General features: G+C 49.2%; 6 protein-coding genes and 2 non-coding genes across 8 annotated transcripts; 5 read left to right on the plus strand and 3 right to left on the minus strand.

Annotated features, from left to right (window-relative positions):
• Nucleotides 1-1725: 1725 nt before the first annotated feature.
• Nucleotides 1726-3189, plus strand: erg8 (phosphomevalonate kinase; the record flags this gene model as incomplete). Its single annotated transcript, XM_041699315.1, has 2 exons — nucleotides 1726-2054; nucleotides 2100-3189. 2 exons carry the CDS (start codon nucleotides 1726-1728, stop codon nucleotides 3187-3189), a joined length of 1419 nt encoding a protein of 472 aa, XP_041552412.1.
• Nucleotides 3190-4738: 1549 nt separating this feature from the next.
• On the plus strand, nucleotides 4739-4861 carry APUU_t20004S. The gene has a single exon. It is a non-coding gene; the product is annotated as a tRNA-Met (tRNA).
• A 427-nt stretch (nucleotides 4862-5288) lies between these two features.
• she9 (putative mitochondrion biogenesis protein (She9)) lies at nucleotides 5289-6755 on the minus strand (the record flags this gene model as incomplete). The annotated part of the gene is made up of 2 exons (XM_041699316.1): nucleotides 5289-6139; nucleotides 6203-6755. The coding sequence occupies 2 exons, from the start codon at nucleotides 6753-6755 to the stop codon at nucleotides 5289-5291; spliced, it is 1404 nt and encodes a 467-aa protein (XP_041552413.1).
• Nucleotides 6756-7243: 488 nt separating this feature from the next.
• APUU_20652A (putative stress response RCI peptide) lies at nucleotides 7244-7771 on the minus strand (the record flags this gene model as incomplete). Its single annotated transcript, XM_041699317.1, has 2 exons — nucleotides 7244-7659; nucleotides 7714-7771. 2 exons carry the CDS (start codon nucleotides 7769-7771, stop codon nucleotides 7244-7246), a joined length of 474 nt encoding a protein of 157 aa, XP_041552414.1.
• Nucleotides 7772-8773: 1002 nt separating this feature from the next.
• Nucleotides 8774-8845, minus strand: APUU_t20005A. Its single transcript has one exon. It is a non-coding gene; the product is annotated as a tRNA-Met (tRNA).
• Nucleotides 8846-11553: 2708 nt separating this feature from the next.
• APUU_20653S (SH3 domain protein) lies at nucleotides 11554-13269 on the plus strand (the record flags this gene model as incomplete). The annotated part of the gene is made up of 4 exons (XM_041699318.1): nucleotides 11554-11648; nucleotides 11705-11788; nucleotides 11845-12004; nucleotides 12058-13269. 4 exons carry the CDS (start codon nucleotides 11554-11556, stop codon nucleotides 13267-13269), a joined length of 1551 nt encoding a protein of 516 aa, XP_041552415.1.
• A 1336-nt stretch (nucleotides 13270-14605) lies between these two features.
• APUU_20654S (actin-binding ADF family protein) lies at nucleotides 14606-15334 on the plus strand (the record flags this gene model as incomplete). Its single annotated transcript, XM_041699320.1, has 5 exons — nucleotides 14606-14611; nucleotides 14679-14689; nucleotides 14770-15030; nucleotides 15091-15139; nucleotides 15197-15334. The coding sequence occupies 5 exons, from the start codon at nucleotides 14606-14608 to the stop codon at nucleotides 15332-15334; spliced, it is 465 nt and encodes a 154-aa protein (XP_041552416.1).
• Nucleotides 15335-16154: 820 nt separating this feature from the next.
• COX5A (cytochrome c oxidase subunit IV family protein) lies at nucleotides 16155-16923 on the plus strand (the record flags this gene model as incomplete). The annotated part of the gene is made up of 3 exons (XM_041699321.1): nucleotides 16155-16464; nucleotides 16538-16731; nucleotides 16834-16923. 3 exons carry the CDS (start codon nucleotides 16155-16157, stop codon nucleotides 16921-16923), a joined length of 594 nt encoding a protein of 197 aa, XP_041552417.1.
• Between the last annotated feature and the right edge of the window lie 683 nt (nucleotides 16924-17606).

Below are 17606 nucleotides of genomic sequence, written 5' to 3' on the forward strand. Positions count from 1 at the left end.
GGGAAGGTTGAAGGTTGAAAAGGGAAGACGGGGACGTCTTCTCGGCGACAGAAAAATGTAGGATGGAGTTTGAAGAGACCGGAATCGAGGGATATTTTATGAGAAGGGGAAAAGGAACTGGACGAGTGGTCGCGTTGGCACTCGACCCAAAGTGGACTAGCGTGGATCCAGAGTTCCAGAATTCAATCCTGTGTTTTTCGTCCGCAGCCAATCGCCGCCGCGGTAATGATTCAGGGGATGTGATATCGATGACTGTTTCAGAATGTCTGCCTTTACTTGCAGGGTGATGGGCCCAACTATCTACGGAGCCGTTCCTGCTGGAAGCATCGGCAGTACTTTTAACGGCTGCAGAAAACTCTGACACGCAGGCGATTCCTAATCAACGCGAGGAGCAGGACGTCACGCAGTTCTCGAAGAGTCGCCGGAAGCTGAGTGCGCTGGGTCAGGTGGCCGCTCAGCCCCAGATTTGCAACCGCGGCCAATCGGCTCGACGCTGACACTGGAGCCTTAGGAAGAAACAGGAGCCAGATCTCTGGGTTCCTGATTTCTTGACAGCCTTGACAGTCTGACTCACCTCCGTCCCGGCTCTTTTTCTTCTGCTTTTTCTTCCGCCGGACTTTGGCTTGACCCCCCCGTCCGATCACCGATCCAACGCCGGAGATCCGATATCCGACTCGCCGTCTCGGCGATGACTGCCTGCCATTTGTTGAATTGACGTGTACCATGGTCTGTCTGCCATCCACGCGATCGAGTACGTATCAAATTCAAGGGTCCAGGGAATAAAGCCTTTTACTCGGTCATCGCACTCATTCCAATCAAACCAACACCTAGCTTTGAGCAATCATCGACTGTAAACTCCTTTCTCAACTTCCCGCAGCGCACATGCATCCACCCGAATTGGGGACTGGGATACTAAACCTAACCCGCGGGCGGACGGCGGACGGCAGACGTCACCAAAAGGGAGCCTAGTTTCCCGAGTTCGCGCATAACTCTTCCCCGTGAAACGCGGAGGCCTCCGCAGAGATTTAACGATCGTATGATGATTGATGAGGGATCAAAACCAATGGCAACTCGACAAATACTTCTCCAACTATGCAGGCCCTCCCTCTTATAGCGCGAGCGAACGATATCATCTCGGGTCAATTGACAGAGGGCTATTTTTCGTACTTTCGATTTTTGTCATGGAAGTCTGAGACGCCCAGCTGTAAGTACGTATGCGTAATCTCTATTCGGATAAACAATTACTCCCTGTCAACCTGGAATCGATCTTGGCTTCAACCATTTTTCAGGCACTTGACTCGCACTAGCCACACTCGTCAGCTCCAGCCACAGAATAGCGGGCACAATTCAAGATGGGTCAGTCGATCATCAAAACAACCAAATTCATGAACTCCATGTTTAGTAGAGGCCACTTTGATGTGTGATGCCTCACACATCTCCTTGAATCCTTTAAACTTCCATTTTCTATCCACCCCTTGGGTTGCTCCTCCTCAACTTGAGCGATCGCCCCCACGAAGGCCGCACCAAGTTACGCGGGGTTCACCAGGATAGTACTTTCTCGACAGCGACTGCTCTTGTTCGGTACTTCCATCATTGTAGTTGCATTTTCTTTTTATTTTTGAATCCTAATTCCAACGCTAGTGATCTCCCTCGTCCTCAGATCCTCGAGCGATCCCCAAGAGTTCATCAGTCCCGCATCTCAAGATCGTACCCCAGCTAGCCATCATGTCCTATAAATCCTCCGCGACCACCGCCGTGTCTGCTCCCGGCAAGGTCTTACTTACTGGCGGGTACCTCGTTCTAGATAGAAACTACACAGGCACCGTGTTCGCTCTCAACGCCCGGATCCACGTTGTCGTGCAACAGCTCCGAAAGGGCCACCGAAGAGGGCAATCTTCCGAAGCCGAGGTGGAAAATGGGAACATTGATACTGGGAAGGATGGTGAAGACTTGATTGTGGTTCGCTCGCCCCAATTCGTGGGTGCTGTGTGGGAATACGGTATTCAACGCCGTGAAAATGGCGGGGGGATTAAGGTCGTACAAAAGAATGATGGGTAAGGTCCTTGATTTTATAAACCGGATGTGGCTAACTATATTAGACGAGGCAATCCTTTTGTTGAAACCTCCTTGAATTACGCCTTGACTTACATCAGCTATGTGGCCGACTCGAAGGACTTTGGCTCCCTATCCATCACGATCCTCGCCGACAACGACTATTATTCCGAGACGGCCTTTTCAAGAGCCGGGGATCGTAACACTGGGGGATTTGTGAACTTTGGGGTCCCGCTCCACGAGGCGCATAAGACCGGCCTTGGTTCTTCTGCGGCCTTGGTTACTTCTCTGGTATCTGCCCTGGTAATCCACCGCACCATGCAGCCTGACGATATCGGTGCGGCTCGTGATAAGTTGCATAATCTGGCGCAGGCCGCTCATTGTGCAGCCCAAGGAAAGGTTGGATCTGGATTCGACGTTGCCGCTGCTGTCTACGGTTCCTGCCTCTATCGCAGATTCTCGCCCTCTATTCTGGAATCCATCGGTGATGCGGGTCGTCCTGGATTCGACGAGAGGCTATTCAATGTTGTAGAGGACGCCGATCCAGAACATCCCTGGGACACAGAGTGCTTGGACTTTGGCATGACCCTTCCCCGCGGGATGCAAATGGTTCTTTGTGATGTCGAGTGTGGTTCCCAAACTCCGTCTATGGTGAAAAAAGTGCTGGAGTGGCGGAAACAAAACCAGCAAGAGGCCGACCTTCTTTGGAACGCTCTCCAGTCGAACAACGAACGGCTATGTCTCGAACTTAAACAGCTGTCACAGAACCCGGAAAAGGGCTTTGATGACGTCCGTAGTTTGATCGAACGGTCCCGCAATCATATTCGCAGCATGACTACCAAATCCGACGTTCCCATTGAACCAAAGGTACAGACGGAGCTACTTGATGCCATTTCCGAGGTTGAGGGTGTCGTTGGCGGAGTCGTTCCTGGTGCAGGAGGCTACGATGCTTTGGCGGTTATAATCCGAGACGAAGCAGAGGTCATCGATCGACTGAAGCAGCTCTTTGAGAACTGGGAGAGCAAGGTGGAGGACGATTTCGGAGGGAAAGTCGGCCAGGTTCGTCTCCTTGGTGTACGCCACGGCTCTCTTGGCCTGGAGAACGAATCACTGGAGCAATATCGCGTGTGGTTGTAGATAGGACCCTGGACCTGTATGGGCTTGCAGCGTCGGTTTCCGTCGTCTAGCTTCGGAGCCTTGTTTTCATGGGCAATGACTACTTATGATGTGCATGTTAGAAATGAAAGAGCATGATAACGAACAAGTAATATAACTCGAAGGGAAACATGCCAGCCATTCATAAGTTGGTCTAAACCATCGTAAGAAACATATATAGTGCTACCGGTGCGGTCCAATAACGTCAGGATAAAGGAAATGCCATTCCGTGGAACTGGCGCACTTAATATAAGCAGTGTGATAGATTATAGCTCGTTTGTTGGACTGAGGAAATAGGAGTGCTGGTGCCTGGATTCGGTCAGTCGTGTCCATGAGTCAAGTGTATAGGGTGGGGTGAGATGACCAAAAGAGGTCCTGAGTTAATGTTGCTGGTGTATTTGACCATGTTCGTTAAATTGGAAGAAAATATTTTATTAAAGAAAAAAGGTATGGGTAGCTTCCAGGACTCTGGATTGTCCAGTGGAAGCCCCGAGTAGTGGCTTTACGCACGTAGGCTGCCACCGCATGATCCCCTAGATGGTCGAAATGAATCCAAAAAAGTTTCATGTGTATCCAAATCTGTAGACGTCACACTATATCCAAAAAGGCCTTCCAAACTTCGTATATATTATATATTTGACATATGCAAATACTGTATCACCGAAGGGAACATCACCCAGAACCGATTCCATCCCAAACACTTCTCAGTCAGTCTGACTTGGTTAGTCTTAAATCCTGATAATGATGTCGTTCCCCCTCAACGACATAATTACTTGCTATTTCAATTTTTCTTATGAGGGTTAAAGCCAAATTATGGATGGCGTTGATATATAAGGTGTATGGGTAGCCAAGCATGGTTTTTGGTGCAGCAGTCTAGCGCCTCCTGTCAATGCCGTCGTGAAGCTCAACCTAGCCTACCGTGATAGACAGTAGATTAGCTTAGTTTCTTTCTTTTTATTGGCCATGGTCATATCGGATGTAGGTCTAGTCACCTGTCCACATTCGAGGGATATGGACTGGGACGCGGACGCTAATTTCCTTGTACTTGACGAAAGCCTTCCAAAGCGTGAATACCTTAACTCAGGGTGATCAGAGCCATGTACTAGTAATACTTTTCGACAATTAGACTTGAAATGAAACAAAACGTGATGTTAACTTTGCTGGATAATGGATTGTAGGGTAGACATGTTGAACACCGTTTGAAACTATCCATATGCGTCTTGGTTGCAGACAATTTCTATGTAAAACGGTAGTTAGTACCATAGATAACATTTAACAGTTCATCGCGACCATGGTCACTTCTCGCCGGGCTTTTTAGTTGTTGTTGTTGGTCTTGTCATGTCGAACAATAAGAACCCTGTCTTCGGAGAAACTTACGGTAATTTCCGCCGCTCCTTCCCAAAAACCCTCTCAACAGCACGGCCAACCCGTGACCAGGTCGCAACCCTAACTACTTTTGGGTTAGGAATGCGAATAGCTTCATCAGCATGCGATATATAAATCGTTTAAACCGATTTTAAATCGTCCAATCAGCATGTTAGCTCAGCGGAAGAGCGCCGGGCTCATAACCCGGAGGTACGTTTAATCTAAATCAGCCGAAGGAGACCAGTTCTAATTGGATTCCAGGACCCTGGATCGAAACCAGGACATGCTATGTGCATTCATTTTTTGAGAGCAGAGAGTTTTTGTGTGACTATTCTCGAATCGGATTAGATTAGACATGCATTACTGGCCAGATTGGTTGGTCTTTGACCGTTGTGGATCTTTAGTTGTGCTGTATTGATGGTTGATATTGGGCTCGATTTGCTTCGGCTATGGCCAACCCCAGACCATGTCCGGAGCTCTCAAAACCAGAGCAGCAGTAATCATTATCTACTGCTTCGTCCAGTCCTTGCATTAGGGTATACCAGAAACGACAAACAAAGAGTAATGGACAGCACATATATCGAGTCAATTGATACGGTTAGAGAGACAACGCACATGGATTATTGACTTATTTTGTTATTCTACAGTTATGAAACGGTAATATAGTATCTAAATATGTGGGCTAATATGACAAAGATCTATGTAAAGGGTTGGATTCACCGTGAACGGGCCAAGGCAAGAACTATACTCATAACAGCGGCACCGGCTGCAGCACTAGTGGCAGCAATTATAGAGAGATCGCGATGTGCGATGCTGACAGTCCGTTCTCCAAAAAGATCATGTGCATACTGACGCCATGATTCGACTGTGTTAGATGGTGGGAATTGTAGTGGATGCGGGTGGAACGATTCGAATGTGTCGGTTACTGCATTTTCCGTGGGCCGCTCTTCGGGCTTGGTTTTTGTCACAGTGGACCCGACAGTCACATCAGAGGGAGCTTCCAAAGCGAGATTACTTGTAGAAGATGAGGTATCTGAGGCAGAAGCCACTGCTCCTGTGGTGGCAACAGATGCTTCGGCAGAGGGCAGAGGCTGGGTGTGTGCAAGGACTTTCTCTTTCTCAATAGCCTCCAAGACCTTCTCCTCAAACCCCTTGACAAGTCTCTTCCGGCGCCAGGGCTCAACGCCGATCTGGAAGATGAGGAAAAGGAGGACGTTTACTCCCATCAGACCCCAGGTCCCCCATGTACTCATACGGCGAATCTTGTCCGACCAAACTTGCTCCTCGTGGTAGCGAGATAGGATATTCTTCGTAAGCTGGGCAGCGGCCTCTTCCGACTCACGTTCAGCAGCAGACAGGGCTTCCTGTGTTTCGTTCTCGGACACTTCGTTTGTATGGTCATTGCGATACAGTAGTGTAAATCGTTCCAGATCTGCCGAGGACCAGGCGTGCTTGCGTTGTAGTAGTTCGTTGACTTCGCGCTGCGAAGTCGAACGTCGGTTTATGGCGGCTGCGTAGGCCTCTTTCGCTGTTCGGACTTTCACGCGAGCGGTTCGAAGTCGGTCCTCTATGGGAGGGTGTTAGTAGGAGCCAAAGGGTAAAAAAAAGTGCTTCGGAGTAAAAATCCAACCTTGCTCGTGTATGCTGCGTTTGAGAGCCTCGATTGACGAATATCCTGTCAGATCGTTCAGCCGCTGGCCCGCGACGAAGACATTCGACTGCACATTATCCATCACCGTGGAGAACTGCTTCGAAAACTGCGACCGTCGGTCCTCCAGATATGAAGGAAGACCTCCAGACTCTGACCGACTGGTATCGACCTTTCCCTTCCCCTCCTGTCCCTGTGTATGTACCGTGTCCGCGGCCTGCGGAGTTCCCTGCGCCCCCGCATCTGTCTCTCCCTCCCGACTACCATCCGGTGTAGCTAAGGGATTACCCACATCCCTTGACTTCTCTTCAGGCTTCCCGTCCGTCGACCTTTTTATTTCGTCCGAAAATAAGGCGGGTTGTGATCGGAATTGGCATCGTAGGCAGACGGAGAAATCTCGCCGTGTATTTCCGGTGTAGCGAAATGATTTAGGGAGAGGAAATGGAGAAACTGGCGACCGCACCGGTAAGGACGTCCGAGATGTATTTATACCCGTCCATATAGACTGTCTAAGCAGCCATGGCATTGACTGCATTGTGGTTGTGAGCGGTCGCAAGGACCATCGGGTGTTGTTGGGTTGTGACCGGTTAAGTTCCAAGGTTGGCGGAGAAAGGTCGGCGGCTCTTCCGCGCAGAACCACATGTGCTACCGTAGTGCCGACCATGGCCAGCAAACACTCGCATTATTTTTAAAACGCTCATGTTAATCAAATTATTTATGAGGTATCAAGATTAATATATCAATCAAGTACAGTTTTGGTCTTATACAAAGTATCTGTGGTGCAGCGCGGTTATGTCATCGCATAAAAATGAATATACACCGAGTTATGTACTAATCATACAAGAAGCGTCGCGATAGCCACAATAAAGGCGCCAGGAAAGACCAATAACGCATGACAATAACACATACAGTTCATAACACATCGCAACGCTCATCACTAATAGTTCGTTCAAAAGGGTTTATCGGTTCGGGTAGTAGGGGTATCTAGGTGGTGTAATTGTATTGATTCTTCATGTCGATATCTTAGTCATGGTTCTGTACTTTGTTGTCTCCCTTGACAGCTTCAGCATACGTAGGAGGTGCGCGAGCCTCGTCATGCCCTTGGCTGCTGCTGCCGGCCGCACTCTGTTCCTGTTGAGGTTTAGGCGCGGACTCTGATGGTTGTGACCGGGATTCTGGGGCTTGCGAGGCTAGAGTGCCGTAACCTCTCTGAGAAGGTGACGGGCCGGACTGGTGAGAAACGTAGTAGTATGTTACGTGTCCGTTCTCGACGTCCCCTCTCCGGTTGGGGACTGGCTCGTATGATGGGTCGTCATAATCCGGCTCTGGGTATTTGAGGATGATGTACCAAGCATGAAGGAGGCCAGGGATGTATCCGAGACAGCAGAGGGCAATGTTGATGATAGAGTCGGCCGTGCAGACACCTAGTTTAATCCACACTGCGAGCATCGAGTTAGCGGACGATTTGACCATGGTGCAGAGAGTCGCTTTACCTGATACAGGTGGGAAGAATATTGCCAGAATGGCAAGAAACAAGTCGGAACCACACATGATTGCTGGTTAGCAAGATTTCACTGGGTGTGTAGATTTCAATTAAGACGCAGGATTTGGCTGGAACAACGAGTCTGAGGATGCAGATGGTGATAAAAGGAATGACGGATGGTTGCCTACGGCGGGGATACTACTACAAGACTAAGCCACAGTCAGATGAGGTCACTACGACCAGGTCACATGTTTTACAGCGCGTTTATTGGATTGCGCGACATATCTCTGCCACATGATGCCAAGCTAGATTCAACCCTTGAGAATTATTCAGTGTTCACTGCAAGAAAATATACTCATGGAAATTAAAGAAAAATTACCGAATGAGCATGCAAAAGCTGAAAGGAACTAGAAAGGGAGCGGGTGAGAGAAGTCTAAAAACGGATGACGGCATGTACTGGTTACCGTCGTCATAGCCCCGTCGGCACGAGAAGAGCCTGCTATCACTAAAATGGTGGCATACTTGATTGCCTATTTTCCTGGCTGTGGCTTTGACTGGTGTGATTGATTTATTTACAAATACTCCGTACACCGTATACAGGGATAAATTATCGATACCTCCAGCAAAGGATCTGACAACTCTTGTACCGGTAGATCTGTATTTGGTCTAGTGCACCTTCCTATTGAGTACTAAGCGCAGGGTGGTCTCCGCAATTGAGGTTCGTTGTGAGCCTGTGAGGGCGTCTAATTATTGCCACATTCTAACGCTCTACAGCCAACGCACTCAGGGCCGGCCGCTTGAGACACAAGATGGACCATGGCCTGATTAAAAGTACAATACAGCACCTATAGCAAGTGATCTGCTGCCCATAAATAGGAAGAATAAAGAAGAATGGGGCACAAAGCAGTGAGAGGCAGATTTCAAAGGGCAGCGGCTGCAGCAGCAGCACAACACGCAGAGATCCAAAAATGAAAAGGTTAGAAGGGTCACAACTTGCAAATCAGTGAGAACCCAGCTTTAAAAGGGTGGGAGCGGCAGCAGTGCATAGAGAGATCTAAAAACAAAAAGCATAGCATGTCCTGGTTTCGATCCAGGGTCCTCCGGGTTATGAGCCCGGCGCTCTTCCCCTGAGCTAACATGCTTTCTGGTTGCAGAGTAGTTTGTAATACAGGGCTGTGTGGGCTATGTGGGCTATGTGGGCTATGTAGGCTATGTGCGAGTTTCTGGAGAGTCTGACGCAGGATGAAAGTCTTTAATTTGGATCCTGGTTTTGTCCCGCCAGTTAGGTCGAGCCGCTAAGATTGTGGGTCTGTTTGGGTTTCCACCAATGGAAGGCAAATTTGGTGCGGGAATGGGCCCCACGCTAGGCTATATTTGGAATAGATCAATTCTCAGCCCCACCTCAACCATGAAGCAGTCATCAAGCATCATCTCAAACCTGTGATTTGGTGTAATCTCCAGGTCTTCGTGAGTAGGCTCTCGATGAGAATGAAGCATTTGGTAGACTACGGAGTACTCTTGGTGGTTTGATTATGTGGTGATACAATGGTATGACATGGGTAAGAGTTCAACCATGTCACACATAACGCTCTCGAATCACTACCTACAACCAGGACAGTTTCCACCCGACCTGGTTGGAGACACCGAGGGTGAACTATTTATCAGGTATTCGCTATGCTGCATCTGTATAGAAATTCAGCTCATTGGTGATGGCTGACAAATTTGATAATTAGTGCTATTGATTTCATGCTTGTATTAAGTTTGGACCATGGTCTATTGTCTATCGGCAATTAGTCCCTTGGTGATACAACCGGTCGAGGAGCACTAATATTATCAATGTTTTCGCCTGAGTATTTCTATATGGCATCGGATGTGTTGATCCCATCTAATTGAACCTTTCCCTCTACAATAAGGCCGGGGTTGGGTACAGGCGATAAGAGCAACTCAAAAATATATATATTTTACTACGATGCGCAAATACGCTAATACTACGAAAGGGCAAACAACAAAGTTGAAAAGGCATTTTTCCAATCTCGATCTGCACATCACATAATCACGACATCAATTGTAAGAACTCGACATTGCACAGTAGTAAGATACTGACACTGGGAGAAGTCGCTAGCTACGTGGAATAGAAGCCCGAGGTTTCACCCCCCTATCTAATAGTATCAGGCCGATACACCCAAAATACAAGATATCAAGTATTTGATCGAGAGGAAGAGACCCCAGGTCTCATAGCTAAGCGATTGAGAAATGGAGACTGGATTATTGTTGGCCACGTACTGACAGTGCTGAGAGTAAGATTTCCAGACTCGGACAAGAATTGGGATCAGCTCGATTTCAGTGGCCGTGCATGGCGAACTGTCATCCTGCAGAACCTGAAACAACGGACTTGGAGGTCGGAAATATGATACGAATAACCGAGCAAGGACGGAATCAGAAATAGAAACCTTGCAGTGGCCCTTGCAAATAATGCAGATACGTACACCGAAATAAGCAAGACGCCGGAAATCCCGCACTCCATCCCCTGGGACAGCCTTCTTGGACTTTGGTCGACCACCAAAAGCATGGAATAAAAGCATGGACCGTTCGATTCCACAAAACTCTATCTATGAAGGTTTGGTAGCGTGAGATGTGTCGAAAGGCTCTGATGGCAGTCGTGTTGGCCGTCTGCCACGTCAATTGATCACTGCGAGAACAGGGCGGCTTGGAAACAGGTCACAACTCGCAACTTTAAGAGGAGCAGAGGAGACTACAAATCTCACGCTCCGCGGTCGCAGAGTGGATTGCACGGTTCTGCCCAGGTTCCCCGCTTGATCTGTGTACGACAGAGATTTGCAGACACAGGCCCGAACCGTGCTACTCAACAGGACACCATCAGGAGAGCTAATAGTAATGATGGGTAGACAAGTAAGGCAGGCGCATTGCCTGTTGTCGCCAACCCCATTGACGCCCAACCCGTATAAGTAGGCTCGAGCCTTGCTGGATCGCGGTGTAAATGAGGGGATCACAGAGTCAGATCGAATTTGTTGTTGAACTGCCCGAACCGTTTAGCTTGTGCAAGAGTGGACTGGTTGTGGAGGCTGGTTAAATTGCACTCTGGCAAACCTCCCAGCCAGCCGTGCGTTCCCCTTTTTTGAGCTCCAGGCCAACCTTGCTGCAGTCTGGCCCTCGCTTTCGATATCCTCTGGCCCTCAATTTCCGCATCAAAGGGCCCTCTCGCCTTGCTTTCAGCCTCTCTGTGCGACCGGGATCTGAGTGCACGACCGCAGGCGCCTGGATCCTTTGTCTGCACAGGAACACAAGCGAACCCCAGTAGGGAAATCACGGGCCATCCAGTTTTATTTACGGATTGGACCAACGGACTCCAGCTACTTCCTGCTTGGTTTAGTCTTGGTTCTTCCCCCGATCTGCGCTGCCCTTGTGTTCCTGACCTGTTCCCAGAATCGAGTCAATTCGACTCCCTGATCTTGCATCCCCTTTGCCCACTGCGTGGTTCTCCGTTCTTCTCTTTGCAATTGCCCCCCAGTGTGGACCCTCGTCACTCGTTTGCTTCGATTCTTCACCCCCTCCGTGGACATTTTCCTTTCTCTTTTCTTCTCTTTCTCGCTTCCTTTCTGCGCCTTCGAGATCCGGGTCTCTGCCGCTCGTTTACCGGTTCGACGCGATCAGCACGGAGGTAGTTGTCGGTTTAAAAACCAAGAGAAATCGGTAAACGGACAAGCGGGACGATACGATACAGCATGATAGAGCCCTGCTACCAATTCACCTGTTAAGTTGACTATTGGATTGGAAAGAATTCGTCTCCGCGAATAACTGGAAAAGTATTCACAAACGGGCAAGGAACACCATGTCCGATTCGTGCATCTCGCTGTCGGGCTCAACGCAATGCCCTGCGTTCAATGGCTCCTCGATCTCCACAAACTCCGACCTTCACAATGATTTGTAGGTTTAGCAACCGAGAAGGTAGAATCCCACGCGCTGACCTTTTGTGTGCACAGTCCATTTTTGCGAAACGTCTCGAACCTAGAAGACTTCGACACGGCACTGCACAGCTACGTACTGGGGTCGTACATTCAGAACAAGTGAGTTCACTTTGATTATGAGCTATGCAGGAGTATTAGGCTAAACATTGGCATAGATATGCTGTCTACCTGGGATGTCAAGGAGATCTCACCAATACTAGCGAATACTATGCGCGCTATACCACAAGCGCCATTTGCAGTGGCCTAGTTCAAAGCTCCGCGACTGACTGCGATTTATCGTCCGAGCAAACACGACCACTCTGTGCCGAAGATTGCGTACGTTATCCTTCTGACCTCATTTCGGTCAAACTTCTAACACTGCGCAACAGGCATCAATGGCTTCCAGTGAGGAGGAGATTGCGGTTAACGACGAGCTTTGTCCCGATCGACGAAACGACTATCTCAGCCAGGTCCGCTCAGATTTCTCCGTGTGTATTGGGCCCAACGGCACCCTCGACACATCGTGCATAAGAGGCGCAGACAATGAACCCAATGAATGCGGCTACCGATCGAATCTTCTAGGGCTTTGCAGCTTTTGCGCATCTAGCACCACCAACTCCACGGATTCTTGTTGTATAAATGCAAATGCAGCGACTCGATGCAAAGGTGTCGACATCCCAACGCCATCCACCTCGTTTATCCCCATATATACATCTGATTCGCCTTCCGACAGCGGCTCGGGTGGTGGCTTATCCGGTGGCCAGATCGCGGGTATCGTTATAGGTTCCGTTGCCGGTTTCGCGCTTCTAGCTGCTCTGATAGCGTTTGGCTTGATCTACTACTGTCGACGGAAACGTGAGTCTGGGGATGACAGTTCCTTGAACAAGCCGAATCCCCAGAGAAAAGGTTCTCCAATGCAGCAGCCTGAGAGCCCGTCCTTCGCCGCGCCAGGACGTGTTGCGAGGATGTCTGCATTACGTGAGGCTCCAAGCCACTCTCCTCGTTCCCGCAACTCGGGCGCGTTCTTTGGTAGTGCCAAGTATGGTAGTGATTCTTCCGACTCGGAAGGATTTGCAAGCCCCGGGGCCATGCACAAGAAGATTCCACCCACAACCGGAAAACGCCAAGGTTCCCTCTCGAGTAACTCTGCCCTGGCAGGTGCGGGTAGCGATACCTCTCCGCGCTCGGGTACGATCGGGCACTACTCTTCTCCAGAAGGCTTGACCAGTGGGCAATCTGAACAGCTATCATCTTTCCAAGACTACTACTCTCAGGATGACATTCATCCCGGCGATAAGGTTGCAGTACTCTGGGCTTATCAACCGCGGGCGGGTGACGAGTTTGGCTTGGACCGTGGTGAAATAATTAAGGTGATAGGTATTTGGGATGATGGATGGGCGACGGGTGTTCGCGTCCCCGAGACTGCAGAAGAGTACGAGGCTAGACATCGGGAACAACGTGACAGTGGTTTTTCAAATCGATCTCAGAGGACGTCCCCAGCCCTGTCGGGTGAGATCAAAGCATTCCCGTTGGTTTGCGTTTGTCTCCCTCAACATTGGAGCAAAATCATTGATGGTGGACAAGAAGATGACGGCCCCTGAAAACCAGCAGGAAAAAAAAAAGTACATCTACTTCTTGACTAGAGCATGTGCTTCTCATGCCGGTTTACGCCTTCACGATAATGCCTTTGTTCTTCTACGATTTTGAGAGAAGCGGTTACTCTATTGCCTACTGTTTGGGGAGGCCTGGTTTTTATGCCTCATCCCACTGCAAACCACCTTGTTAAACGTCGAACACCCACGTGCGGATCGTTTTATTGGCCTGCTTCCACCGATACCCGACGCCGCTCAAATCAAATACACATCGCCTATTTCTTGCGTTGTTCAGCTTTGTTTGATTCGATCTTCTCGCCTTACCGTTGTCCACATCTCGGCAGACCCTCGAGATCTCTCCGGATGCGTCTGAGACGGCTTTCTTTCCTTTAGCGCTTTATTTTTATATACCCCTCTATTCAGCAGCCAATTCGCTCTTCTCTTGTTAGACATGTCACTATCGTCTTGCATTCGGTTACTTTTGACAACACCGTCTGTGGTTCAACAGCAACACTCCATGGATCGCAATACATATTCGATTCACTAATACGGGGAGGAAGAGATTTTATTCATCAGATGTGGAGTGGCTATTTTCTGCCTTCATCTCGTTCTCCATTGTAATGGACGTTTTACTTCTTAACTTAGTACATATCGGTTTGTGTACATCTACTTATCTTCGTGAGCTGCAATACTAGACATACAGATTCTGCTTCATATCAGTCAATACTGTAAATCATTTGCGTCCGTGGCCGTAGTACCCGCCTGTGATACTATATAGTAAAGAGTCTTGAACTACAACAGCTAACCTTCCATCAGAGTTTGAGAACCAGACTTTGCCCAGCTCACTCTCTAGTCAACACTGTAAATGGCCTGTGTGATTTCCCTAATTGAGGCAGCCTTAAATAATTGGCTGCATCTGCAGGCTGCATGATTCTATGAAAAATCACAATGCCTGACATCAGCAAAGAAATTATTCAGGGGCTGACAGTGCGGCCTTGGTCTTACGACAGCGAATCACGTGCGGTTGAGGGGGACCCCCACTAGCAACCACTAACGCAAGCACAACAACTTGGAATGAATGCCCCTCTATCTCCATCTCGATTCCCCCATCTTCACCACCTTTCTCCCGCTCCCCATAACTCGAATCACCTTTGAACCACTTGGTTTCTTGCCTCTGCCTCTGTGTCTTGTTGGTTAGTGGCACTACCCGAAACGTTCTATGGACTCTTTCTTTCGCATAGATTGAGCGGACCGAAAGGCGAACAATTGCAGCTGACGTCGTTTGGCGGAGCAGGTTAACATTACACCTTGAACTCGTTATACAACCTTTAACTAAAAAACAACAATGTCGGTATGTATTTGACCCAGTCGCGTTCTAGAACCCCGTGTTGTACTGACCATTGTTTGTTTCTGAACAGCTCGCATCTGGGTATGTTCCTTCGTGCCTCCCCCATACCGTCGTTATATCGTTCGTCATCCCATACAGTTCTAACGGCCGTGAACCCTTAGTGTTTCTATTCAGGATGAATGCCTGACCGCATTCAACAACCTACGCATGACCGGAGGTACAAAGGGAGCCAAGCCCAAGTTCATCATTTACAAGATCTCCGACAACAAGAAGGAGGTTGTGGTTGAGCATGTCTCTGAAGACCCGGACTACGAGGTTTTCCTCCAGAAGCTTGAGAACGCCAAGGACAGCAATGGCAAGCCCGCTCCTCGCTATGCTATCTACGACGTGGAGTATGACCTGGGTGAGGGTGAGGGCCAGAGGTATACATTCACTAGTTCCCCCATTGGAATGTGCTTGGCTGACAATTTTGCCACCTGTAGAAGCAAGATCCTTTTCATCTCTTGGGTGCCTGAAGGTACCTCCACTATCGTATGTATCCGCCTGAAACCGTTGATCCCGAAGCGAGTTGCTCACACAGAACACTAGTGGTCCATGATCTACGCCAGCACCCGGGAGGTTCTGAAGAACGCCCTTAACGTCCACACATCCATTCACGCCGATGACAAGGGTGATCTCGCGTGGAAGGCTGTCGTCGCCGAGGCCAGCGGTGGTAAGGCCAAATAAACGAATGGCGACGGCTGGGTCCGGGCCAAAATGTGATGGCGTGGGTTTTCGCACTGCACAGCCTTTCTTTGGTTTTGCAGAGTGCCGATAATCCTTCTTCCGCGCATTTAGTTCAATATCAGATCGTTACGACTTGACTACCTGAATAGTGACCATGTCCGAGTTTCGCGACCGTGGCAACTCTGCGAACGAGCTATTGGGAGGCTGCACCTTTTTCGTCATTTTCCTTTTCCTTGTTCGTCAGCGTTCGCCTGTACAGAATACTTCTGCCTGCTGCAGAGGATAACCCCCGCAGTTTGCTGTAGAGTAAGACACGATATCACTTCCATATAACCAATTGCTAGACACTGTTTCTTGACGAGTCATGAAACCGAGTAGTCTGTAGACGGGGGTGAGAGGGCACTGGCTGAGTTCACGACCCCAAATTGAGCGGTAGGACATGGTCTGAAGCCCGAATTCAACTTCATGTGTCCAAATGCGGCATAATATATGAGATAGTGAAGTGGTAGTGCAAATTGTTAGTGAGAACGGAGGGATTAGGAATCTGAAGGGGGTGGTGCGATGTGCAGTGACAGCCAGATTGGGAGGCGGACCAATGAGCGGGCGCGAAAACCAGGCTTAGTCCGGGTCCTTGAACTTCCGCACCTCAAACCACAGTTGAACGTCGTCTCTGTCTCTTCCATCGCGAGTTTCGATCACCACCTCCCCTCGTCCCTCCCGCATCAATTCTCCTCGGTCCTGAGGCATTGGCTCTCTCGCTTCTTCGAGAGTACTTTTCATTATCGATTGATTTTTAGTTGGCCCTCCGGCCCCTCGCACAATGTTCGCTCCCTCCATTTCTCGAGCTGCTGCTCGTAGCTCGGCCATGCCGATGTCTGCCATTCGTTCCTACCGCAGTGTTTCAAGCCCTGTGGCTTGCCTCAATGCCCGTCCTCAGGCTGAGAAGAAGTCTATTGCTCCCCAGCAGACCCGCGCCGCCTCCGAGCATGCCATTGCCAATCCCACACTCGCCGGTATTGAGAAGCGCTGGGAGGCTTTGCCCCCCCAGGAGCAGGCCGACCTCTGGATGCAGCTGAGGGACCGCATGAAGGTTGACTGGCACCAGATGACCATCCAGGAGAAGAAGGCCGGTATGCATTTCCTCATAACATTGCGTGTTAAGGGTTATATAAGAATTTTGCCTGACATATATCATTTTGCTAGCCTACTGGATCGCTTTCGGACCTCACGGACCCCGTTCTCAACCCCCCAAGGGCGAGGGTTTGAGAATCTTTACCAAGGTCGTTCAGCTCTGCGCTGTCTCTGTCGGCGTTTTCTACCTCATCCACGCCTTCGCTAAGCCCCAGCCCAAGACCATGAGCAAGGAATGGCAGGAGGCCTCTAACGAATACGCTCTGGTATGCTTCCGCATTGAATATCTCGACCTCATTTATCTTTTTATGTGTTATTTTTGCGACCGAATTGAGTTTGTTACTGACGGTTTCTTTCTCTTATAACAGCGCGAGAAGATGAACCCCCTTTACGGCATCAGCAGCGAGGGCTACGAGGGCAAGGGATTCGTCCAGAGCCCTCCCCTTGAGAAGTCATAAATTGATGTATAGAACTTGGGAGAGCCAGGTATCGCTTTTGGACATACTCGATAGGACGCGATGGAGCCGAGCGCCTATCGCCCACCACTCTCTGGCAATGCTGGCCGTGAGCCCATTGTTCGTGGGCACGATTAATCGCCTGTGCCTCACTTGTTTCGTCAACCTCGGCCGAAAAAGACCTGTGTATCTCGTACTGTGCCATAATCAATGTATCTCCTTTGTAGTCATAGAACATGTGTCGTCTCGCTTTCGTTTTAAATTTCCTTGTTTTGGTCTATTTTATTTTAACTGGGCTCTACTTGAATCGCAGAGCTGTTCAAGCTTAAATATCCTATTCGTCTAGAAGATCTATGTGATGGGTGACGGCGTGTATACAGCTGATGAGCTGCTGGCTGTCCTGGAACTGCTACGTAAGTGGTTCGGAACTGGCAAGGTTTGCATGACAACATAGCTTAACCAACCCACGACCGAGGTTATATTTCGCTTCTGCCAATGAAGACCTGAAATACATATTCCGAAGGACTACTGTTTAAGAAAACAATTTATTTATTTTTGTGGATAGTTCTGAGGCTCTCTGCTCTTTGTATTGCCAACAGGGGCTTCTCAAAACAGGATGAAAATTTTCGGGACTGTCATTCCTGATACGTAACGGGTTAAGAGCCTAGCAGAGCTGTCCACAGGGT

This window comes from Aspergillus puulaauensis, chromosome 2, assembly GCF_016861865.1.
Source record: "Aspergillus puulaauensis MK2 DNA, chromosome 2, nearly complete sequence".
Classification (NCBI taxonomy): Eukaryota; Fungi; Ascomycota; class Eurotiomycetes; order Eurotiales; family Aspergillaceae; genus Aspergillus; species Aspergillus puulaauensis.